This window comes from Pinus tabuliformis, chromosome 2_1, assembly GCF_031772625.1.
Source record: "Pinus tabuliformis cultivar Carrire ecotype Pingquan chromosome 2_1, CPIR1, whole genome shotgun sequence".
NCBI lineage: Eukaryota > Viridiplantae > Streptophyta > Pinopsida > Pinales > Pinaceae > Pinus > Pinus tabuliformis.
The window spans coordinates 552,353,397-552,379,702 of NC_142299.1; the positions used below are offsets into that span (position 1 = coordinate 552,353,397).

Sequence of the window (26,306 nt, forward strand, 5' to 3'; positions counted from 1 at the left end):
AAAGCCAGCGTATTCAAAAGACAACATTAAAAGGCCATTTAAAGATGCATTAAGGGATAAAAAGAGTGCATGCATCACAAAATTTATTGAAGGAAGACGAAGCGTCACACATGCATTGTAAAATATAGCATATGTGTGAATACAAAGTGTTGAAACACTACATATTACGGGGCTATGTTAAAATCTCTCACAATGAAATCAATGTGTTTTGCAACGCATGAGATATCAAGATACCGCCATATGCAATAAGAAGCCATGAAACCAACCCTATATTAAATACATTCACACTGATTGTTGATATATTAACGTTGGGATACGCCACAATAGTTGAATATGCACCGTCGACAAGATTATACATCCGCCAATGCAATAGAAGGCAAAATTATTAAAGTCATTATAGAAGTCCGTTAGTATTGGACAACTTATGAGGACCAGCCACTTTCTCTCTCTCCGTTATCATGTGCATTGCATGCAAGCGATGTGCTTGGCAGCAGGGAGGTGATCTGTGACATTAGTATCATTCCAGCGACTATGAGGCTGGTGGTTTGTTGGCATGGCTGTGATGTTGGTACTTTATCCTCCACATGGAAAGCATGAAGCCCTCTGTGCTCATAATTAATAAAACAAAAAAAAAACCAGCAGAGAAAACATGTAAGGTGGCCTTTTCAGTGAATAAATAAGCAACAGCAGGACCATACACCATGCTAATACAAAAAAAACATCCTTAAAAACAAGGAACGAACCTCTGCCATGGCTAGTTCAGTCACTAGTCAGAGTTTGTTGCAACAGGAAGGCTTCTGGTATGCCCAGGCCGAGATGGAAATAATCCAGAGCCTGCAAACAGACTTCCAAGCCAGAGAGATGTTCCAGCATCAAGACGGGGACTACATGGATGAAGGCTCTGATTTTCAGCATTGTCCACCATGAAAGCCCATGGAGCAAAATCAATGGTAACAGTAACGATGATCCTCTGAGAAAATTCAATCCCCATTGTCTGGTTCCCACCATGGAACAACATGACTTGGGGTTCTCTGATAATGCCTCCCTTGTCTCCTCCTACTTATCAAGTCTCCCTTCCCCTCGCCTGCTTCATACCCACATGCCCTACACGGCCCTTCCGCCCTCCATTAAAGCCAAGTGCCCTATAGTTTACATAGCCAGGAACCCTAAGGACACCTTCGTTTCCCTCTGGCATTTCTATAGCAAAATCGAAGGAGGACTGGTTAATAACAATGGTGATTCTATGAAGGACCTGTTCGAATCCTTCTGCTCGGGGAATTTTCATTATGGACCCTTCTTCGACCATGTGCTGAGCTATTGGGTGGAGAGTATGAAGGAGGGTTCGAATGTTTTGTTCTTGATGTATGAAGATCTGCAGAGGGATTGTGATGCCTGCGTGAGGAAGGTGGCCCGGTTTCTGGGCTGTTCTGATGCTGTGAAGGACGAGGAGGCCGTGAATGCCATTGTGGAAAAATGCAGCTTTGGGTCTCTGGCAAATATGGATGTGAATAAGAGTGGGCAAATTAGGATTCCTGCGGCTAATATCAGGAACAGTTATTTTTTCAGGAAGGGGGCAGTGGGGGACTGGAAGAATCACTTGAGTGATGAGATGAGCAGGCGTCTGGATTTGATTGCTGAACAGAAATTAAAGGGCTCAGGCCTCCACTTTGACTATGAATTGGATTTTGTAAGTTCCAGTTCTTAAAATTCTTTTTAATATCCTTCAGGGTCTTAGTATGGGCGGGAAGAAAGCACAGGCGGGGTATACCTGAAAAGCAAAGCTAGGCAGCGAAAGAGGCGTTTGTAGCCCAGCAGGAAGCTCAGGAAGTAATCAAGCGTGCTTATACCAAGCAAAGAGAAGCTCAAGATAAGGCTCGGGCAGCTGCTGAACAGCGGTTTGCACAGCAAGAAGGTGGTAAGCAAGCAGCAACACTAGCCGCTCGTTAGGCAGCGACTACTGCTGTTGAGGAGCAGAAACAAGCAGTTATTACAGCACAAGTCTTGGGTGCGCAGATAGCAGAGCAAACCGTGGCCTCCAATCAAACCCCTGGTAATTGCGTAACTAAGATAAAATTTCTAAAGAAATAGAATTGAGTAAAGAAATAGAATTAGGTATGAAACATGTACCAGGCTGTTGTTTAGCTGAGAAATTTTCAAACAGATGATTGCAAAATAATTATTGATTGTTGGGTTGTTTTGTAATTTTACCCAGAAGAAGTTACGCAGCTTCTCTGGTTCCAAGCTCGCAACCCTGAGCACATATGAAAACGGGTAAGTTATAAAATCAATACATAATATATATTTCTGCTAATACAGAAAGAAGTAGAGTGTATTATCATTTTTCTCTTGCTTCCTCCGATGTTGGACCTGCCAGAGTTCCTGATACGCCTTAGATGTTGGACCTGCCAGAGTCCCTGATTCAATTGATTCAATTGCTTGAAGCCTCGGCACCTGAACAAGCGGCCAAAGTGAACTTAGTGCAGGTCGAAGCTAGGTTAAACTGGAATAGGAGGCTCTGAGAAAAACCAGAAGAATGAAACTGTCGAGGGGTTTTGCGCACAGAGGTGTTGATATTGGGGCCTCTGCTGAGCCGGTAGGCGGACACCTCCCGCCATGCAACCCTTTACCATATGGCGGACACCTGCACAACAGCAACCAAACCTTACCATATGTATGCCGTTCGGATATCATACGAAATAACATTAAACATTAGCCAATTAATCTTAGCATTAAGAGCAAACCGCTAACGGTCAGGCCCTGTTCATTGCGCCTAAATAGCAATTTAGGCTATGGTCGGGCCTCTTCCGCCTCGGGAAGAGGCCAAATAAGATGGCGAAGGTAAAGTCAACTCAAGTCAACTCCAAACTTTACAATATAAATGCAAATAACATACGAAAAGTTTGCAAATTAATGCTAACTGGGCTCCGAACGATTACTATAGTCCCTGCCGGATGCCAGATGGCAGGGACTAATAAGAGTTAGATTGATCTATTTTCAATTTTTACTATTTCTTTTCCTTCGTCTTAGCAGAGGAACAATAATATAATTGATAAACTTGCGAACATTTTAGTCCTTTTCATAATAGAAGTAAAACCATATCGAAGAAATAAACTTACGGAAAAGAATGAGTGTCCATATGTATTTTTATTTTAAGAGATGTGGTTACATTCGTATTAATATATAAATTAAAAATGTTTTTATTTATTTAAGATTTTATTTTTATAAAAGGCTAGTAAATGTGCTAATAGCCCATGACTTTAGAGGCATATTTCCAGAGAGAAAACCTATAAAAAAAACACAAATAGATTATTTAATATGGCTTTATTTATTTTTTAAACAAAGACAATAAGTTGAGAATTCAATGTAACATGGTTTTTCTTTAATAAAGATAATAATTCAACTTATATTTACATATCGTAATTAATCATAATTATTCTAATATTAATTAATTATCATAATTAAATTAGTTCATGTCGTTGATATACACCAATAGGTATATATCAAGTGCATGCAAAATCACATTAGTCAATAAGGTCTATATACATTGATTGGCTTACATGAACCATGATTAGGTGTATGGTACAAATTTAATATTAAGATTAATTATTATATAATTATAATATTTATATCAGTAAGCATAATTTAAGTATTCAACTAAGTAAGTTTAAATAAACATTGAAACCCTAATATTAAAAAAATTATTTTTAGGTTTAGAAATCAACACTGTTCATTTTTTGTCAAACATAATCTACTATCATTATTATTGATTAATATTGATAGTCAAACATAGTCAACCACATTAATGAGCATAGTCAACCAATGTCAACCTTGATAGTCATTGTTTAAATAGTTGGCCATGATCAAGCTTTGTCAACCCTATGCTTACCATATTTAACGATAGTGAACCTTTTTCACTCATAGTCATCCTCAGCCGAAGTAACTCAACCATATTCAGTTATAGTCAACCATTGTTTACCAAAGTCAATAATTCTTTACCAAATTTAACCATTGTCAACCGTACACAATTAAGGTCATCATTGGTGAGTCACAATCAAGATTAATAATAATAATAATTTAACTACTTTAATATTATTGTTATTATATGATGAAATGTATTATTAATAGTTTGTAATATTGTGTTTTGGTATTAGAGTTTATAATATTATTAATGTTAACATTAACATTAATAATATTTATTTTCTAATAATTAGTTTTTAATATTAGGGTTTTAAATATAAATGTGGTTGATTATGATAGACTATATTTGAATATGTTTTGCAATAAAAACTATTCAAATTTGGTTAAAAATACTTTCCTATTCATATTATTGATTAATATTAATAATCAAACATGTTGTAATGTTGGAATTGTTGACAAATCTATCCAATGCCACATTGTGACAAACATTTTCACCATGTGACCACCAATATGATAGTCATTTTTGCAATGTCACGTTACATTGCAATTTATTCAATGTCGCATTGTGACATTACAAAATTAGTCAACCACATTTACTTATTTTGTTGACCAAGTTCGACAATCAAAACTCCATCTTCATTCAAACTTAATATCCTAACGTTATTATTGATTAATATTAATAGTCAAACATAGTCAACCACATTAGTGAACATAATGAAACAAAGTCAATGTTGATAGTCATTGTTTAAATAGTCTGCCATGATAAAACTCGATCAACCCTATGTTTATCATAGTCATCCTCGATCAACGTAACCCAACCATATTCAATTACAGTCAATCATGGTGGAAAAAAGTCAAACATTGTCTACTGTACTCAACTAAGGTCATCCTATGTCTGTCATCAACAACAACAACAACAACAACATTATTATATGGTTAAACATATTATTAATAATTTAAAAAGTTAGATTTTATAATATTAGAGTTTAATATTGACATTTATAACGTTAAGGTTTACTATTGAGTTTAGCATATTAGGTTTTATAATAATAAGCTTTAATTTTAGATTTTACAATATTAGGTTTTGGTATTAAGATTTATAATTTTAGGTTTATTAAAATTACTAGTTATTAAAAGTATTAGTAATATTTACTTTCTAACAATTATGTTTTATAATATTAGGTTTTACTATTTTAGTTTTAGTATTAAGTCTTAGTATTGGATTTTAATTTTAGGTTTCAATATTGGGCTTTAATATTAATGTTAATAAATAATATTAATACTATTTACTTTTTAGTAATTAAGTTTTATAATATTAAGTGTAAAATATTGGTTTTTTTATATTAGGGTTTTAATATTAGATTTTAAATCTAGTCAACCACATTTACTATGTTCAACTATATTTGATTATGTTTGGCAATAAACACTTTTTAAATTCGGTTAAACATAATCACCTATTCATATTATTGATTAATAGTAATAATGAAACATTTTGTGACATTGGAATGGTAGAAAAAACCATCTAATGTTGCATTGTGATGAACATTGTCGCAATGTGACAATTATTATTGGAATGTTATTTTAAATTGCAACTTAGTCAACGTCACATTGTGACATTAAAAAAATAGTCATCAACATTTACTAATGTTGTTGACTATGTTACACTGTGTTTGATAGTCAACATTCCTCATCTTTGGTTAAATTGATTAATATTAATAGTTAAACATAGTAAATCACATTAGTGAATATATTTACAAAATCTCAACCTTGGTAATAATTGTTTAAATAGTTGGCCGTAATCAAACTTGGTCAAACCCTATGTTTATCATAGTCATCCTTGGTCAATATAACTCAACCATATTCAATTATAGTCAACCATGATTCACCAAAGTCAAACATTCTCAACTTTACATAACTAAAGCCATCCTTAGTCGATCACACTCAAAATAAATTGTAGTAATATGAATATTAACAAAGTTGAGGAAGATGAAGAATAATAATAATAATAATATTAAAGTTGACTACTCTATTATTATTATTATTATTGAGCACATTATTAATAATTTATAATATTAAGTTTCAAATATTACGCTTTATAATCTTATATTTAAAATATTATTCTTTTAGCATTGAGGTTTTAATATTAGTTTTAATATTAGTATTATAATATTGCATTTTAATTTGAGATTTATCGATATTAATGAATAATATTAATATGAATAAATTGTAGTAATATGAATATTAACAAAGTTTAATGATAACAACAACAACAACAACAACATAATAATAATATAATATAATATAATATTATTATTATTGAGCACATTATTAATAATTTATAATATTAAGTTTCAAATATTACGTTTTATAATCTTATATTTAAAATATTATTTATTTAGCATTGAGGTTTTAATATTAGTTTTAATATTAGGATTATAATATTGCATTTTAATTTGAGGTTTATCAATATTAATAAATAATATTAATAATTTTGTGTTTTAACATTAGGTTCTATTTTTAGATTTCAATGTTAAAACTTACTCATTTAATTGAATACTTAACTTACACTTATATAACTATTATAATTATATAATAATGAATAATAATATTAATTAGGGTTTGTAGATTTCTGTGACAATGATTTTGAATTTAAAAAATATTAATATTAAATCTGTGTTATACACCTAATAATTACTAATGTGGTTGTTATATGGCTATCTGTGTATATCAACTACTTTTACTAATATAATTGTGTTGTTTTAATTATGAATAACTTTGATAATGAAATTATTTATCAATTACATTATTTATGGCTATCCATTCGAATTATAAGAAAAATATCCTACTTAATTTGAGATCTACACCACATTATTTCACATTTTCATTGAAACACTTAATCTGAGCTTGGAGCACTTAATTTGTCCATATAGGCCTTCATAACTGAGCATAATTCCATCACATATTCCATTTTTTTTAATGTATAGAACATTGTTATCATAACCAAACTGGTGATCGAAATGAAAAAGCTTGTGCCCTAGGAAAGAAATTACCAAAAACACATAAAATATTCATATTTTAAAGAAAAACATATACATACATGTGCATCCATATGAATCCATACATATATATACAAATAAGCAAAATTTCTCATTTATATAGCATGTAAGGGTGCACAAAACCAAAATAGCATTCAGTGCAATCAATCGCCAGACCGAAACCGCATCTATAAATAGGCTCTAAATGGCCTCTAGCATTAAAAAAAAATCATGCTACAACACATACCTACATATCATCAAAATCATTGCCTATATTGGGATCTTCATCATCAATATAACCCTCTAAGCATTAAAATAAGATAGAAAAGTCGTAGCATGCCAAGTAGAGATTTTGTTTGAGCAGTGGGTACATTTTAGTAGAGTCATGATAGAGGAGTCTGGCAACTAATGTCACTAACACCAAAGTACATAGGGGGTTTCTGATCTTTATTAAATAATAGTTCCTTACCCTCATACATGAAAAAATCCAATGGAAACATTGTGATCCCCGCAATCCTGATATCCTGAAAAATTGTTAATTTTGTTTTATTTTGAGTGAAATCTAAAATTCTATTTTCTCCATATGAAATCCAATGAGGTTGGAACTACTATCAAACATCCCGAGTCATTTTATGGTAATGTTAAAAATTTAAATAAAATGAGGGGAAAGAAATATTAAAGAGAATGTCACTTTTACTTACCGGTCGACTTGGTACCAAACTGGGCTACTCTAATTCAGAGGTTCGATTCACACTAGTTTTGAGCCAAAAAAATATCGAACTGATTAGTTCCATCGGTTCTGATTGGGTTCTAATAACATTGATATAGAATAAATTGAATTTAGACATATAGATCCCATTTCTAAAATATTCCAAAATCTAAAATCTACCTTGAACTTTTCTTATTCTATTATTTAACTTACAAATTACCTTTTTTATTCTCCTATTAAACTTAAAAATAACCATCATTTAACTATAAATGTCTTTAATAATGAAATTATTTATCTAAAATATCATCTATAATTTTATGTACAATCATGTAATTTTCTATATTAAAAAAAAAATCTACTCACATTTTATTTTTCCAAAATACACTTAATTTATATGTGAATATGTAACCTTTATATACCAATGTGCAACCTAATTTAATTATTCGAAAATATTATTTAAATATCCCAGATATACCCCATGGCAAGGAATAATTCAATCATATTCCTCGTATTTTCCGAATATTAAAAAAAACTGACATACACATTAAATTTTACATATTTTATTATTTAAGCTTTACTTATTCTATTATTCAACTTACAAATTACATGTGCTCATCTCTTTAAGAGACCATTTACCTTTATTTAATTATGAATAACTTTGATAATGAGAAAAATTATCAAGAGCTATCATCTAAGATTTACGGTTGTACGTAGCCATATATTTCTGAATTATTGGCAAGTTGTACAAAGCCATACATTTTTGAATGATAGGTAAAATATCCTAAATCTACCGCGCATATAACATCTACTTTTTATTTTTTCCTATACCTGATGCCGATATTCATCGGGTAATAAGAACTTTCTGATTCAATGATCTACCAGCACATTCAATTATTTAATTTGTTAATGGCTGAGATTCCCATGTTGTATTGACTTTCCGTCTCCGTCTCCCTACACATGGCCCGAATCTATCTGCTGATAAAGCAGCGGACCAATAGCTCGCAGTTATCGAGGAAACTTATGGAGTTGTTTTTAGTGTGTTTTTGTGGAAATTTTGTTGATTGAATTTGGAAGAGAAAATTGAGTTTAAATTTTGATTTGTATTATTTAAAATGGTTTTTTAACTGTATATTTATTTAGCACCCAGAAAAATTCCTGGGAGGTTTTGATTGTGTAAAAATTAACTATCAAACTTGCGATTCCAATAAATTGCTGCCAGATTTTGACTTAAAAAACCCACCAGAAAAACTTCCAAAAAATTTCTTTAAAGACAACTCCAAAACCTATACCTAACTCGGAGCAGATATAACTCAGAGCAGTGTTTCAGTGCTGGACTATGTTGACAATCCAAAAAAAACCCACGTGACATATCTAGGCTGTTTGTCTTCTTACGGTTGGTTGCAATGTCAAGTTGCCGGCTCGCTCATCTTGCTCACTGAAGGTGACATATGCGGAGGTGCTGGAGTTGCATCATGAACATATATCTTCTCTCTTTAGACTTAGTTGGAATCATTTATTTTCACGGTTTTGTTTTTGAAATCACTAACATGGTTATAAATAGTAATGTTTTTGGATTAATCGTATTATTAAGACTTAGTCTAAGTTTACAATTAGGTAATATTAAAAGTGAAAAAATCAATTGATATTCAAGAATAAATAGCCTAAGCGTTAATAAATTAGTTATTAAAGTAATTAAAATAATATTATTTTAATTAAAATAATATTATAAATTAGTTGTTAGGAATAAGTTATTAAAATATTATTTTGTTATAAAGTAACGGTTAAGAATTTATTTATTTTAATTCTATATATTAAGTAAATTAATTTATAATACAATAAAAATTAAATAATAAAATTATAAAGATTTAGAATTAGGAATTAGTAAATAATTTATTAAATAATAAAAAAATATTTAGTTATAAATATAGTCTTCATTTATTTTAAATTATATGAATCTTTATCAAATAAATTAAATTATAACAATTAATAATACTCTAAGGGTTAAAATAGAAAAATTACTAAAATAAGTTTAATATTAGAAAATTTAATTTTTAAGGAGAATCCAAAATTAAAATTAACCCCAAAAAAAGAAAAAGGAGATAGGGGTGGAATCACGAAGAGAGGGATTTCACTCTAAATTTCCAACCATCATCCGTGTTGAGATTTCTTGTATGTATCTCAATCTCGATAGTCTCTCTAAGCTTCCTATGGTGGAAGTGATCAACCCTAGCAATGACTTTGGAATCCCCAATCCAGACATGGTGCTTGGATTCCTCCGCATGTTCAGCTAGAGCTGATGAGCAGGAACAATTGTGTCTAGTGCCTACTGCATGCTCATGGAATTTTTGGTTAAGGAGTGAACAGTTTCTCCAATGTAGGGAATCCCATAGGAGACATGGATCAAGTAGACACCTTTCATGTCTTTAGGGTCTACACGGTCTTTAACAGATCCAAGGGAATTTGTAATGGTATTAAGAGGTTTGAACGAAGAAGAAACATTACTCTTTTTAAGGATATGGGAAAACCTCTCTGTGGTCCCTTGGATAAATGGGAGATGAACTGTAGAGATATGATCAACACGAGTAGTCTTAACCCTTAATTCTTTACAGGCTTTTTGAAAGGCCTTGAGTTCTATTTTATCCACTATTTTCAAAAACTTCAAGAAGATGAGATTTCTCCTACTCTAGGTGGTTCTCATAAGAGATTCTCAGAGCACAGGTTGCAAGAGTGCTAAGAACACCAAATTTCTGCGCTGGAAAATGATGAGAACTAGCATGAATATATTGTTCTATTTGAGTTCTTTACGAAACTCTTGGTGAGAAACTGAGCCATCATTCATTCTAGAGAGGAGAATGTCAAAGAAGGGAAGACACTCGTTCACCTCAACTTCCATCGTGAACTTGATGGAGTTTGATTGAGAATTAAGATGGCTAAGAAACAAAGCTAACTTCTCATGTCCATGGGGCCATATGACGCAAGTATCTCCACCAAACCTCTTGCATTTTTTAGGGTGAAATTGAGCTGAGACTAAAGCCTTGGTCTCAAATTCCTCCATGAATAATTTGAGGAGGAATGTTATTCCTCCATGAATTATTTGAGGCCTTGGCCTTGGTCGTATCTCAGACCACTACGATCAGAACGCATTGCCTCGCGTCAAATATACACCTGCACAAACTACATTAACATGGATCTGCTCATGGCTTGCAGGACATAGACCCATGTCCCAGGTTTGCAACTCCACAGGCAAACCCGAACCAGGTCACAGAAAAACATAACTAGGTTGACCCCTAGGCAATCGTAACAAAACGTGAGGCACATGACCTCCCTCATCAAACCTCGACAAAGGTCAGAGATACACGACCCCTCTAGTGACGTCTAAATTAGGAACTCGGCCCACTCTTCCACCCACACCTTCCTCACTAGCACAAAAGGGGATGTAGACATCATAGCCCACTTCAAACACCACCAGATTTATAGTGGAACAATGAGCTGAAGATATGGAGGGTCTTGATGAACCCTAAGCAGCAAAGCCCTCAATGCGACCGGCCTAGAAGGCCAAAGTTGTCATCATTATATATATATATATATATATATATATATATATATATAATATTAGTCAAATAATTTTTTTTAGACTATGATTTCGTTTTTGGTTAGAATTTGTTTTAAAATGCATAAATACTCTGAAAAAATTATGCACTAAATTTGTGAAAAATTTATAGATCAAATTTATGACTCCAAAAAGACTCATTAGATTTAAAAGAAATTGGAGTGGAAAAAATAAATAATGAAATTAATATAAAAATTATACTTGAACACATAGTTATAAATCAATATTGATATAACATTAATATTATTTTGTTAATTACGAATGTATATGGCTAATATTATTTTGGTTAATTTGATTATTTAAATTTATTTTTAATAATTGAGAATAATTTATTATTTTTCTAATTCAATTCCAATTAAGTATTAAAACTATATTAACTTAATCGGCCTGGAGTATGCCGTAAAACTGCTTCTGCTTGGCTAAGAGCTCGTCTTCCTCGGACGTAAGGAAACAGGTTAACGGCCCAAGACCCAGAGGCATCTGGCAGGAGTGAAAGCCTGCTCCCTTACGGACCACCAGCGGGTTATTACAGGTGGCGTGGTTTTCCTTGATAACGGTGATGAGTCAAACCGACATTCACGGATAGCAGCGAGAGATGGTTGTCCTCACTGTTGGTTTGACACCTGACTTTGATAGGTTTTGCCACCTTCGGAAAAAAAAAAAAAAAGAAAAAAAAAAGAAAAAAAAAAGAAAAAAAAAACTATATTAACTTAATATAAAATGTAAAACCCTAAAAAGTATTTTTCTGATAGCTGGAAAATGTGATGATTACCTTTGAAAGGGTAAAATTGCTTATTATCATTTTTTTTTTCCTCGCAACATGCCTAGCGGGCCTACCCTAAGGGGCCGCACAGCATCTGACTCAACGACAATGACCCACCTCATCAGAGAGGGCCAACAAAGAGGGCCAATGACTTGGCCCGGATACTTTAACCAAGTGGAGTACCCATCATTTCATGCCATGCAAATAATCTTGAGTATCTGATTTAAGGGCGAATTACGGCCGGGGAGGAATACATTGACTTTTGAAGATCTCATGTAATGACAAATTACGACACGGGAGGAATCTCATTGGCAAACTATTGTAAACCGTACACGTGGTCGTTGTCCCGAGTGGTTAGGGACGGCTGTTTATAGCCTCCCGGTTTGACTCACGGTGTATTTATCGCTGCTCCACAGCTCTGTATCTAATTTCACTTCGCAGTTTTGGCTGTTGTATCTGTTGGCTTTGGCGAATATATGTGTAAATGTTGCTTCTTCAGCGAGGATGCTCTTCCCCTGAAAACTATTGTAAACCTTGATCCATGGAAATACAACACAGAAAACCACCCCACAAGTACAAACAGAAATTTCGATAATGAGATGTGAGGGTGATAATTGTTTACTAGTGTTGAATTGATAGTAAATATAAATATGTGTATACAGTAAAGTATAATAGAAATTTAGATAATTAGATAAAAATTTATAGTAAATGAGTGAATACAAACCAGTAAATCAGTGTACATGCACAACACAAAGATATTGTTTACAAAGGTTATAAATTTGTTTAGAAATTTATTTTTGGTAGGAATTTATTAAATTTTTTCATAAAATCTGATTATAAGAATATTTGAATTGTTTTTTCTGTTTTTGGTGGGTATCAAAAAATCTCTTGAGTATGCAAAATCTTGAAGTTAGACAATTGTGACTAAAATTTCTGTTAGATTTTTGCAAAAATCATATCAGAATTTCCACTATTTTCTTTGATAAACTATTCTCAACAAAAATTTAAAATTTCCACTATTTTCCTTGATAATTATTTTTCTAAATTTTGAATTAATAATAAATTGACGTAATTCATTCCAGACAAATATTGAAAATAAATCAAAATAATTATTAACATTATTTGATATTGTAATTTAGCTTATCAATAAAAATTCAAGTAGTCATTAAAGTTATTTAACATATAAATCTAATAGTATGAAGAGGCCACTGAAATTATTTTTTAATATATTTAATGACACAGATGAGAAGACATATATTTAATGGCAAAAATTATAAAATACATATTCCATTACTAATTGTAATAAAGTGATCAAACACAATGGTTGATGACTATTCTAATTAGACTTCTGATGACTCCCAACACAATATATATCTCACACGAGAAGTGATATGGGATGGCTACTTGTAGGGTTTCAGCTCCATCACTTATTTAGCAACCTCGCCATTGCTTTGATATCCAATAACCTATTTAAGGTAGATTGCGTTTTTGGCATCGTTTTCCAATGGATTGGCCGGAACTAATACAGAGAGTTCAGTGTATTGCAGAAAGCGGCATCCAATGCTTGCCTTCGAGTTACATCAGGCCTGCTGAAGAGAAGCCCATCAGGAAACGGGTGGTGGAAGAGGAAATACCCATCATAGATCTCTTCGGCCTCTATGACGAACGCCAGAGGAAGACCATGGAAGAAATAGCAAATGCATGCAGGGAGTGGGAATTCTTCCAAGTGATTAACCATGGGATTTCTCCGTAGCAGCTCGAGGCCGGAAGTGAGGTGTCAAGGGAGTTCTTTCATCTACCATTGGAGGAGAAGCAAAAGCACGCGAATGATTCTGTGACTTATGTTGGATATGGTAGTCGAATTGGTGTTCAGAAGGGCGCCACTCTCGACTCGGGGTGTCACGCCCCTACACCTGCGGTGCTCTTCCAACCGCTTATAGCGAGGTGCGGCACCACCGAATGCTTTCTTTTCACCAATACTCACCTTCATGGACTACGCCTAATTCAATTGTCCTTACTTAGTTTGTGTTTCGCAACCAAGTAAAATGCATTTATCCTTTATACTTAATGAAGCCCATACTCATTCATTATCCATATGCAATTAACCAAGAATATCAACAATTGCAAACAAGTATAAAGGGAGGGGCAACTCCCGAACAGTCTGCCCAACAATATATTATAACAGTTCTTCAATAATACATCATCAAGTATACTTGGCAAAACTCCAAGTCTATACTTAGAATAATTTACAATCAAGGCATAGAACAACCTTTACAACACATGTGCCAACCTCATACGGTAGGAGGGTGCTCACCCGAGACACCAAGAACTCCACCTCTAAGTTCTGCACAAAACCACCTCAAAACCGCACTCTTGTCAACCTACGACTGCTTCCGGTAAAACTGCGCACTTCCTTCTAGAGCGCATGAGCTATGCGCACTTATCTGCGCCCTTTTACCCCTGCTCAATGCATAGAAGAGATATGCGAAGTTCGTTGGTTCGATTCATCGATGCCAAATGAGCTCAAGTCTTGTTCCATATATACACATTCCTGCGTGTGTTTGGAGGGGGTGTCCAGCCTTAAGGCCGACCCCATAAACCAACATAACACGCCCATATGTGCTCCTCTACAAGTCGGCTTAGCTCCATCTAGCCATCGCATATAAACAAGAGTCCAACACTTAGTTTATTTCAAGTGTTCTCTTATCATCGCACTTAATGTCGCATATGTTCGTTGCACTTCGTCACATAAGTCCGGAGGCTTGTCGCACTTCGTCGCATAAGGAGCACCCGCCCGTCGCATGTCCGCCCGCTCGTCGCACCCGTGTGCGCCCGCCGTGCCGCGCCCCCATTGCTCGTCTGCCCGAGTTGCGAAGACCTTACATCCTCCTCCACCTGAAATTGTTGTCGTCCTTGACAACATACCATTCCGGTAGCTCTCCACCAAGATCATCATCAACCATGATGTCAACTCCTCCACATAAGGCAAACATCCCTGCAACATATGTAGAATCCCATCTCCATCATGCTCCACCTTAATGACTAACTGTCACCAAGACAACCATACCAAGGTATGCACCTCTACGGTATGTACTCCATCAGATATCATCTCGATCCATGATCATTGACTCCTTTGTCACAATCTCCATTGTAACAACTCGTGTCAACCTCATCATGTGTCACCATGTGAACCTCTATCATGATACTCCAACAAAATGTCAACACATCTCTGTACACTTCGCGATCCCATGTCTGAACTAGTTGGGTAGCTAATCCAACCATCACGCTCAATTCATGAGAGTGAACATCCTCATGTCATCATCTGTTGTTCCTCAAACATCTGCCACATCCTTGACTCATCAAGAATCCATCTCCATAATCCATGCTCAGGTCCATGGAAACTCCATCCATCTGCAACATGCCATGATGCTTGATGCCAAGCCATCCCTGCACCATCAATCACACCTGCTCAAACATGTTTAAGGACTCACTGCCATGAGCAGCTAACAATGAGCCCCATCTTCTCCTTTCATCTAAGAAGATGTAGAGGGAGTAGAGCCTGAAGGCTCTCCCTCACTAATCAACTCAATCCATCTATCAGGATCCTCAACCTCCATCCTTTGTAGATATGCCTCCCGGTCTTCCTTCTGGACATCCGGCCTCACATACACCTCCTCATCATCATCATCGTCCTCCACCAACTCTAGCCTCCTTGTCAAATCCAAGATGCTATCTGAAAGTGATCTAATGACCAATGACTGCTCCACAAGCTTTGCCTCAATAGTGGACAACCGCTTGTTCACCTTCTCCTTATCCTCCATTTGCATCACTCCTAATTTACAATCAGGCCTTGTCACACCAATGGTTGGAACACCAATGGGTACATCTTCCCTTCCATCATAAATGTAGAGCTTCCTCAAATGTGGTACAACCATAGCCTCAAATTGTTTCATGAACTCCATCCCCAATACAGCTTCATAGTCATCAATCCGCACTATAGTGAAGTCCACCTTCCCTGTCCATTCACCAAGTGTAGTGTCCACCTTCTCAGCTATACCAAGAATCTCCATAGGAGGAGAATTCACTATCTTCATTTGTGCCTTTACCGGAACAAATTTCAGCCCAATTCTTCTCGCAGTATCTTCACCCATGAAGTTGTGAGAAGCCCCACTATCCACCATAGTGAGTACATCAGCACCTCCAACCTTCATCTGAACATACTCCAATCTGTTCCTTTCAGGATCTCTCCTAGAGACCACCTCCGTAGTAGCAGAAGCACCAAGTATCTGCATCATCCCCACAGAAGCACCTTCATCCTTTCCATTAGATTGTGCAATAGCAGCCACCTTTGGTTTAGAAGGACAATTCTTCACCGTATGTGGACTAGCACAAATCCAACACTTCAAAGGTTTCTTCGTCTTCGAACTATCATCTGATTTCGAAGCATCTTCCTTCTTCTTATCTTTCGGTTTCTCAAACTTCTTCTTCCTATCATCAGAAGTTTCATCATAATGTTCCACCAACCTGTCAACAGCAGCAAAAGCTTCTTCAAGTGTCCTAATCTTCTGCCTCTTCACTTCATTGCGTGCCCAAGGCTTCAACCCAATAATGAAGTTGAACACCTTGTCCCTCTCCGCCATGTCAGGAAGTTCCAGAGCTGCACTTGCAAACTCCCGCTGATATGCTTGTAGGCTTCCGGTTTGTTTTATGTACTTAATCTTCGTCCTTGCTTCCCATGTTTCATCTTGAGGACTGAAATGAGTCTGCAAAGCCTTCTTCATGTCATCCCACGAAGTAATGTCATCAACACTACCATTGGCAATCTGATCTAACCTTCTTCGCCACCACATCTTAGCATCCTTTGTTAAGAACTGAGCAGCTACCTTGACCTTTGTCTCATCATCAGATAGACCCAACCGTTCCAAGTATTGCTCCATGTCCCATAGAAAGTTGCCAAGAGTTTTTGCATTCCTTGTGCCATCATAAGATTCCGGTTCCTTGACCTTCATATGAGGTACTTCTCCACCTGAGTTGTGCCTCACTGCCTTCTTCAATACCGCTATCTCATCATTGGCTCCGTCAAGAGTTTTCCTCAAGTTCACGATCTCTGCAAGACCTTGATCCCTTGCTTCTTCAACCTCTTTGACCCTCACTTCAAGTTGCGTATACATAAGATCAGTGTACTCATACTGTGCTCGGAGTTCATCATGTTGTACTCGGAGTTCTTCGAGCTCTTCTTTTGTCTTCAAGTTGATCTCTTGCTCTTTAGCAAGCAAGTCCATCTTCTTATCCCAAGAAGTCTCCATAGCCTCCATTCTTTCCAACACTTTCTCAATGAACCCAAGAGTAGTATCCTTCATAACATGACTAGACCCAGCCTGAGAATCAGTTGCCATCTCTAACAACTTCTTACTCTTTTGCAATCTAGTTTCGACCATTCAACAGCTTCACCAAGTCACCTGCAATTAGAACCAACCCTTGTTCCACTTCGTGTGAAACGGTTTCCTTCACCTGCAGTACCTGTCACGAGCAAACCTTGCTCAAACCGAGTCTTGAAATTACCTTCAAATGCTTCAACACCTGAACCTGTTCAAGCCTCAATAACACCTGTCATCAACTTCAAACCTTCACGAGCAAACCTTGCTCTGATACCACCTTCACTTCGGTGAAGGTGTGTAGCAGCTACAACCTTCAATACCCTGAATCAGCTGCTCTGATACCACCTGTCACGCCCCTACACCTGCGGTGCTCTTCCAACCGCTTATAGCGAGGTGCGGCACCACCGAACGCTTTCTTTTCACCAATACTCACCTTCGTGGACTACGCCTAATTCACTTGTCCTTACTTAGTTTGTGTTTCGCAACCAAGTAAAATGCATTTATCCTTTATACTTAATGAAGCCCATACTCATTCATTATCCATATGCAATTAACCAAGAATATCAACAATTGCAAACAAGTATAAAGGGAGGGGCAACTCCCGAACAGTCTGCCCAACAATATATTATAACAGTTCTTCAATAATACATCATCAAGTATACTTGGCAAAACTCCAAGTCTATACTTAGAATAATTTACAATCAAGGCATAGAACAACCTTTACAACACACGTGCCAACCTCATACGGTAGGAGGGTGCTCACCCGAGACACCAAGAACTCCACCTCTAAGTTCTGCACAAAACCACCTCAAAACCGCACTCTTGTCGAACTACGACTGCTTCCGGTAAAACTGCGCACTTCCTTCTAAAGCGCATGAGCTATGTGCACTTATCTGCGCCCTTTTACCCCTGCTCAATGCGTAGAAGAGATATGCGAAGTTCGTTGGTTCGATTCATCGATGCCAAATGAGCTCAAGTCTTGTTCCATTTATACACATTCCTGCGTGTGTTTGGAGGGGGTGTCCAGCCTTAAGGCCGACCCCATAAACCAACATAACACGCCCATATGTGCTCCTCCACAAGTCGGCTTAGCTCCATCTAGCCATCGCATATAAACAAGAGTCCAACACTTAGTTTATTTCAAGTGTTCTCTTATCGTCGCACTTAATGTCGCATATGTTCATCGCACTTCGTCGCATAAGTCCGAAGGATTGTCGCACTTCGTCGCATAAGGAGCGCCCGCCCGTCGCATGTCCGCCCGCTCGTCGCACCCGTGTGCGCACGCCATGCCGCGCGCCCGTCGCTCGTCTGCCCGAGTTGCGAAGACCTTACACGGGGGATTACTATTATCATCATTTTTTGCCGCTTTGCATACGAGAGGAGCACAGATGGCCTTCTAAACCAGAGCAATATAGGTGACGAAGGATTCATCTATGTGTTGGCCCCTTTGAATATTGCAGTTTTCATGCTTCTTCTTGGATTGTTTTTACTTGTTTGTTTGATTTCAATTATTAGAGTTTATGGGACATAATTTATAGGTTGGATTGAACAAAACTGTAGACCGATTTGTTTTTTATTTGATTTTCCACATTTGGTCCGACATATCAGAAGAAGAACCAGTACCTTATTAAGCCTGGATATCGATATTGATTATTATGATGTGCTTCACAGTTTGGGGACATTCTTTTGCATGCCGCTTCATGGAACAGGACTTACACAGATTTATGCATAATATATTATTTGTTTTATACTCTATAAGTGGTTTTGTAAGATGTATAGGAAATAGGAAAGGAGTTACAATCTATTTTTAAATATAATTTTTTCGCACCTAGACACTTTCAGACCTTTGAACTCATAAAAGATCTCAATTTCTGGTTTTTATATTTGTAGATAGTATTTTCCGTTAATATATCAGCCAACATCATAATTAGCCAGAATGGATTTAGTCTTACAGGATAGTTTAGTGGGGAGTTTTTGTTATTAAGTATTTTTTATTGGGAGTTTATATGGTTAAATTTCTTCAAAGCTTTTGAGCAGATCCTTTCCATTAATATATCTGAATTTTCTTCTGAATGTGGTGACCAATCGTATCCATATCCCAAAACATATCTCTAAACTGCATTAAAAGAAGGTAGCTAAAATAGATTTGAATTGGACATGGACCGAAAGACTCAAACACCTAACTATTAAATTAAAATATAAATGCTTTGGTGTATAGTATTTTAGTTAATAGGCACGGGTATGTTTGAATTGGCCATTTTCGTTAACTTAGATTTTACCTTGTTCAACCTGTTAACCTAAAATTACAATAAATAAATAAGAATCTGCTAACCTGTTTATTAACATCCTTGTTCAAGCTGTTAACCTAAAATTACAATAAATAAGAATCTGCTGGCTTGGATTCAAAGTTTTTTTTTTCAGTGTATGCAGTCATGAAAGATCGATAATGTATTCTCAGTCTGTGATATTTGCTTACATGACAGGGCTAGAACGAAGGAGTACTGTGAAGAAATGTTGGATCTTTGCAAGACCTTGCTATCTGTGTTTTCAGAGAATCTGGGCCTTCCTCCAGACTATCTAAAGGAAGCTTTTGGCAATGAGGAGAGCATTGGAATTTGCGTTCGAATCAATTATTATCCCGTGTGTCCACAGCCGGAACTGACTTATGGGCTCTCCCCTCACTCCGACCCTGGAGGAATAACCGTTCTACTACAGAATGATGTCGTTGGCCTGCAGGTTCGAAAAAATAAATTATTGGGTGCCCGTGCGGCCTGTTGCTAATGCTTTGACGATAAACCTAGGCGATCAAATAGAGGTGAGTGCTTCAAATAATATTTTGTTAAAATCCATGGACATGGACAAAGTGGTTTCAGGTTTCTTACTTATCTTTTGCGCAGATATTGACAAACGGAATTTACAAAAGCGTGGAACACAGTTGCGTTGTTAACAAGAAGAAGGAACGAATGTCGATTGTAGTTTTCTGTAACCCTAATGGGGAAAAGGAAGTCGGGCCTATAAAGGAGCTGATCGATGAATCCAGCCCTCCAAGATACGGGCAGATGACGTTTAATGAATACAGGAAGTTCATTCGAACTACTGGAACTAAAGGAAAGTCCTACGTAAATTCCACCATAAATTTTCGATAGAATAGTAACATCATACTATTCTAATTATTGTAACGGTTTATCATGGAGCATTTCCATTGCCTCTGTACTTGTTGGTTCGCCTGTATTTAGATAATCATACTTCTCTGGACTTGAGAAAAGACTAATTGTTTAAGGATATATCTGGATGTAAGTCTCCTGTTATCTCAATGTATATATACTTGTGTGTTTAATGTTTGAATGAATATATATACCTATATTTGTGTATTAAGTAATGTTTGCCTAGTCTCCCGTTATCTGATTGTAAATATATTTCTGTGATAAGTAATGTTTGCATGCTCAGTGTCTGGCTGTTCTTAAAAAATTTAATACAGCAGACCATATATTTGAAATGGCAGTTCAGGAGTCCTGAGAAGGACGTGAGGGAAAGCGTATATTATGGCGTTTCTGTCAAAACAGTTGACAGACCTGCCACAAACCTGCTTCTGGCCAGGAGACTGAAGAACGTCCCATGTGACAAGAACCCGAGGAAAAGATACTCGAGGCGATAAATTTGACTAAAATTAGTATCCGAAAAGTCTGCTGCTCTCCCACTGAACGACGAGAGGTGCAGACAATTTTTATGTCCGATGGTTTCAATGTAAGCGTGATTAGTCAGGCATATAAATCAGCGAGCACCAACAACAGCAAGAGTGGGTGAAATGAAATAGTGACGCTTTACGATCAGAAATTAACATCAAAATCTTCGCTGAAGTTTCGGATATCAGAAATGATTTTTCAGTAGTGTTGTAATTGCATATGCTATGCGTCCTCTCTAACAATGTAGCATTTGTTTGACTGCTCTCGATTATAAAGTAAGATAGAAAAAATAGTTAAGATTCCTAATGCCCTTGGATTAAAATGGGATGCGTTTTAATTTTGGAATTTGAATTTATTGATTTGGACTTTGGGTGTAACTTTAAGTTAACTAGTCATTCGATAAATGATAAGGGATATAGTCAAATAAGTAAGTTTAATTGGTAAATTTCTTATTATTTATTTTTATATTCTATATTAATTTTTTAATATTAAATAATAAAAGGAAAATTTTAATATTAAATAATAAAAAATTAAAAATGATGGAGTGTTTTATATATATATATAAAATAGGTTATATGACAACATTTTTCTTATACTATGATATAAGGTAAGTTTATAATACATTCATTATGAAAAAAAAATAAAAAAATGGGGTTTATAGTCAACTAATGAAAAGTAATCATTTTTGTAATTTTATTAATCTCATAAATACATATATATTTCTTTTTTTTTAAAGAAATTTATATTGCTGAAAAATTATTTTATAAGTATAAAGAAAGCATGACTAGGCAGAGTATTTACATTCTCAATATTTTGAATTTATAGCTAAATTCTTATGCCAATATGAGTAGATATGCCAATATGAGTAGATATGCCAAAAATCAAAATTTTAGAAATATATTAATTCATCTCGGAAGGAAGGTCAACATGTGATCAAAAGCTCCCAACCTAGAGAGGAAATAGGGAAGCTCTAGTCCACTGGAATTATTGGAGGAGAAATGCTACATGGTGGTTGTGGTTGATAGAAAGAAGTGATTCTTCCACTTGCTCAATGGACATTGACACTTCATCTTCAGTTCTCCATATAGTGGTTCAATGTTTAATTCTTATGCCAATATGAGTAGATATGCCAAAATTCAAAATTTTATGAAATTTTAGAAATATATTAAATCATCTGGGAAGGAAGGTCAATATGTGATCAGAAGCTCCTAAGCTAGAGAGGAGATAGGGAAGCTCTAGTCCAATGGAATTATTGGAGGAGGAATGCTACATGGTGGCTGTGGTTGGCAGAAAGAAGCGATTCTTCCACTTGCTCTTTGGACATTGACACTTCATCTTCAGTTCTCCATATTGTGGTTCAATTTTTAATTAACAGGTCCATAACTATGGTCACAATGACTACTACTTGATTAAACCATAAAAGATGGGAGATGTGCCCCATCAAGTGTCTAAACTCCTCAATTTGAGGAGACATATTTACTTCTCTCCTAAACCTCTAATGGTTCCAGTGGTCTAAAAAGAGAAAATATTTTGGAAGAGATCCAGTCTACGAACTCAAGCATATACATGCCCACTCTTCCCAAGATCTAAAAATCAACTAGCATTGTCGATGCTCCTAGTGAGACCAACCTTGCTGAGATTGAGACAATGCAATCTTTACAACTTGAGAAAAAAGAAGGTATTAATTTAACCAATCCACAGACGGAGAGTTGGGACTTTGCAAACTTGAGCTCTAAAGCATTCTTTAGCCCACCATAAGTACCTTGTCCCCCCAGCGCACCCCCCGCCCGCCAAAAAAAAAGGTAAAAAATTCTATGATCAACCTAGTTGTTAAAGGACCCAAAATTATATCCCTGGGCTGCATAAAGAATATTGGGACTCCAGGAGAACTTTATATACCCAAATGCATGAAATATGCATAGAAAAAACAAGAGAGTGAAGCAGCAAATACATACCTAATACTTGTAAGATAGAACACTAATCTTTACCTAACATAAGTACCTTCACCCCCCCTACAAAAAAAAAGAGAGTGAAAAATTGTATTATCAACCAAGTTGTTAAAAGACCCAAAATTATATCCCTCAGCTGCATAAAGAATATTGGGACTACAAGAGCAATTTATAGACCCAAATTCATGAAATATGCCCAGAAAAAATAAGAGAGTGAAGACAGGAAATACATACCCAATACTTGTAACATAGAACACTAATCCACCCATAATTTGAGCTAACCACAAAGTGATTTCCATGTTGAAGTTAGGCTTTGTACTCCCTCACTCCTCTTGATCATATGAAGCCCAACTATGGCCATGAGAAAACTCAAAAAAAAATCTTCCCCTCGCATGGAAACCCTTACAAATTCTTCAAATTTCAATTTTAACCAATTTCCCTTCACAACCAAAATGCAAATCAAAGCATTATAAGAAGCTACCAAAGATAACAAAAAAAACCTTCCAAATTTCCCTTACCCCTCTAACTTTTTAGTGAATTACCAAATTTATAGTCCAAACTTTTAGGTCATCACCTTTCCATCAAAGATTCAGGAATGTTGTGCATTTCGTGTGGATTCCTTATATGATTTCTAAGGGCACCCCTAAAAATTATCTGACATCATTTCTATAATGTGAATTGCATCACCCTGAATACTTTCACATGGGATTATCCTATCAACATTGAACCAAAGAACATCCAACATAGTGCAATTAATTATTATAATCCAATCATTGCTATAAAAGTATTGAGGTAGCCATGAGATCATAATATATTAGGATTATCTTATCAACGTTGAACCAAAGAACATCCAACATAGTGAAATTAATTATAATAATCTAATCATTGTTGTAAAAGTATTGAGGTGGCACTGAGATCATATTATATTAGCCTCTTCGATTGAACCTCGGAAGACTTGCACCCATCTCGAATTTGTGCATTGCACACTTCTCTAATAATGATGCCCGATATAGGGGTGTTAAGCACTTAAAAATTTGAGTTCCATTAATTCTTAATGTCCCTTGGAATTATGAGGTGCCTACATTAGGCAAGGAATCTCTAATAATCGAGGGACTAGAGATATTTATTTCTTGAGAAAACATTAGATTTCAACCTTAGACCCTAGAAGAGGGAATATGATTCTAAGTAATTATTTGTTTAATTTAACAATATATTAGTTAAGAAAAGTCTTTCGGTAGAAATCATCGTATGGCTGTCAGCATTTTCCTTTCGTCAAAACACATGGCTAATTATTGAGGCTAGCTATTGAGCATGTGCTTGCTAGCTCTGGTGCTAAATGTGGTGGGTTGGTTGTTCTCTACGGCAATGGTTGCAGATATGTTCTGACAAAAGGGTTGCTTTCCAGTCTTAAATAAATCAATCATGTCCTCTAAGTTTGTAGAGTGTATTGACATAAGTTATATATATTAATATAATATATATAACTTGACCAGATATATTGTATTAATATAATTCGTATACAGTATATTAATATCATAACTTTTCAATACATCTGGTTGATTTCCTTTAACTTTAATGTGCAATAATAATTTCTAGTCTTATATCAAAATATTATTAAAATTTCAGTTTTATTTAAAAACAATATTCATTATTAAAAATATAAGAAGACTTTTTTTAAATTTTAATTTTAATTTTCAATATCATGGATGAGGTAGTTGAGATAGGATATGTGGGGAAAACTCAGTTGCCGCCTCACTAGGCCTTGAGGCAGGGAGATGTTGCAGTGCGAGCCGCCCTCCTTATACCCTAGGATTAATCATCATGCACACTATGTCAACCTCATAATTTGATGGATCATAAATTTTACGAGATAGTGGATCTACTTTCCTCTATGCGTGGCATACACCCATATTTTTTTTTTTTACTACAATATGTAGATGCATCATTCTGACATTCGCAATTACTGTTTTATTTCCCATCCTATTGAAAGTACACATTAATCCCCTGCATTTATGAAGTTCGTAACTCAGCATTAAGTTAGGCAGGGCTCTTTTGACAATGCAAATCGATCTATGCCGTTGTTTGGTATAGAAACTTGGGTTAGAGATTTCTTACTGTCGGCTATCCGCTTGATTTTGATTAAATTGGAATGTTTATTAAATATTTGTACTACCACTGTACGTGGCATGTGCAGTCCTAATCTTCTCGGCTACTACCTTAGGATTCCTGTTGAATCGACAGTGTTGGGTTTTGCTTGATGATCCAACGGATGTAGATGGCTTTGTCCTTGTTCACATTCCTTGGTACCCATTCGGAGACTCATTCATCTGCCATTTCTCTTGGTTCACTGCTCGGTTTGCTACATTTGTCCATGGTCCTTGCTCTTTGCTTTGAACCAAGTTCCTATGGAGATTGTGGAGGACGCTCAGAACACAAAATCCTGTCCTCGCCTTCAGAGACCGGTCACCGGGTAAGATTTTAGTTATGTAGACTATTCATGCCCATTTTTCTTTATGCAATAATGGTATAATCCTACCCCCTTTGCATTCAAATTTCTCTTCTTTTTCTCTGAGAACTTCTTCGGCTATTCAACCTATCTTTGGTGGTCTCACGCAGGATCTTTTCCACTCTGGTTTCACGCTTGGTTCCGGATGGGAGCAAAGTCTTGCAAGAGTGGGATTAACTTCGAAATTCCGCCGGGTATGAGGGTTTCTGCCCTGGTTGTGGTCATTAAGTTTTAGTACTTCTATATTTTCTAGCAGAAGGAACGTTTAGCCCTTCCTGTGTAGTCCAACTATCTGCTCGAATCTCATATCTGGTATTTACTTAATGTATATGTAATGTAGAGGGTATTCCCCTTGGGTTTCAATTCGAGGGTTGACATTCTGTTACTCTTGTATTATATTTTTTTTCCAAGTAAAGGATTTAACTTCGAAGGTTTTTACCTCTAAAGTCTTTTCAGCCGCACTGGCCAACTTGTAAATGTATTAAGCTTCCCTATAGTATGACTCGTTTATTTTGTTTACTGCTTATTAAAAGTTCTGATAGATGCATACAATTGTAATCTGGACTATTGGGTAATTAAATTGGTAGTTCTTGTGCATCTGGAAGGCTTCCTTCCTGGGTTATGTTTTCGTAAGGTACTTGTGCTGCTTTCCAAACATCACTATCATGTATTTTGTTTATTTTTTACAGCTCCTAGCTTTGCTATTCTGCAGATATATTCCATGTGATACCATTATATATAAATGTTCCTCAGCT

At 35.7% G+C, this 26,306-nt stretch overlaps 1 protein-coding gene across 1 annotated transcript; it reads left to right on the forward strand.

The window, feature by feature from the left end:
• Positions 1 to 19,915: 19,915 nt before the first annotated feature.
• LOC149201561 (jasmonate-induced oxygenase 2-like) lies at positions 19,916 to 20,635 on the forward strand. The gene is made up of 2 exons (XM_089399773.1): positions 19,916 to 20,228; positions 20,311 to 20,635. The coding sequence occupies exons 1-2, from the start codon at positions 20,130 to 20,132 to the stop codon at positions 20,557 to 20,559; spliced, it is 348 nt and encodes a 115-aa protein (XP_089255899.1). The 5' UTR covers positions 19,916 to 20,129; the 3' UTR covers positions 20,560 to 20,635.
• The last annotated feature ends 5,671 nt before the right edge of the window (positions 20,636 to 26,306 follow it).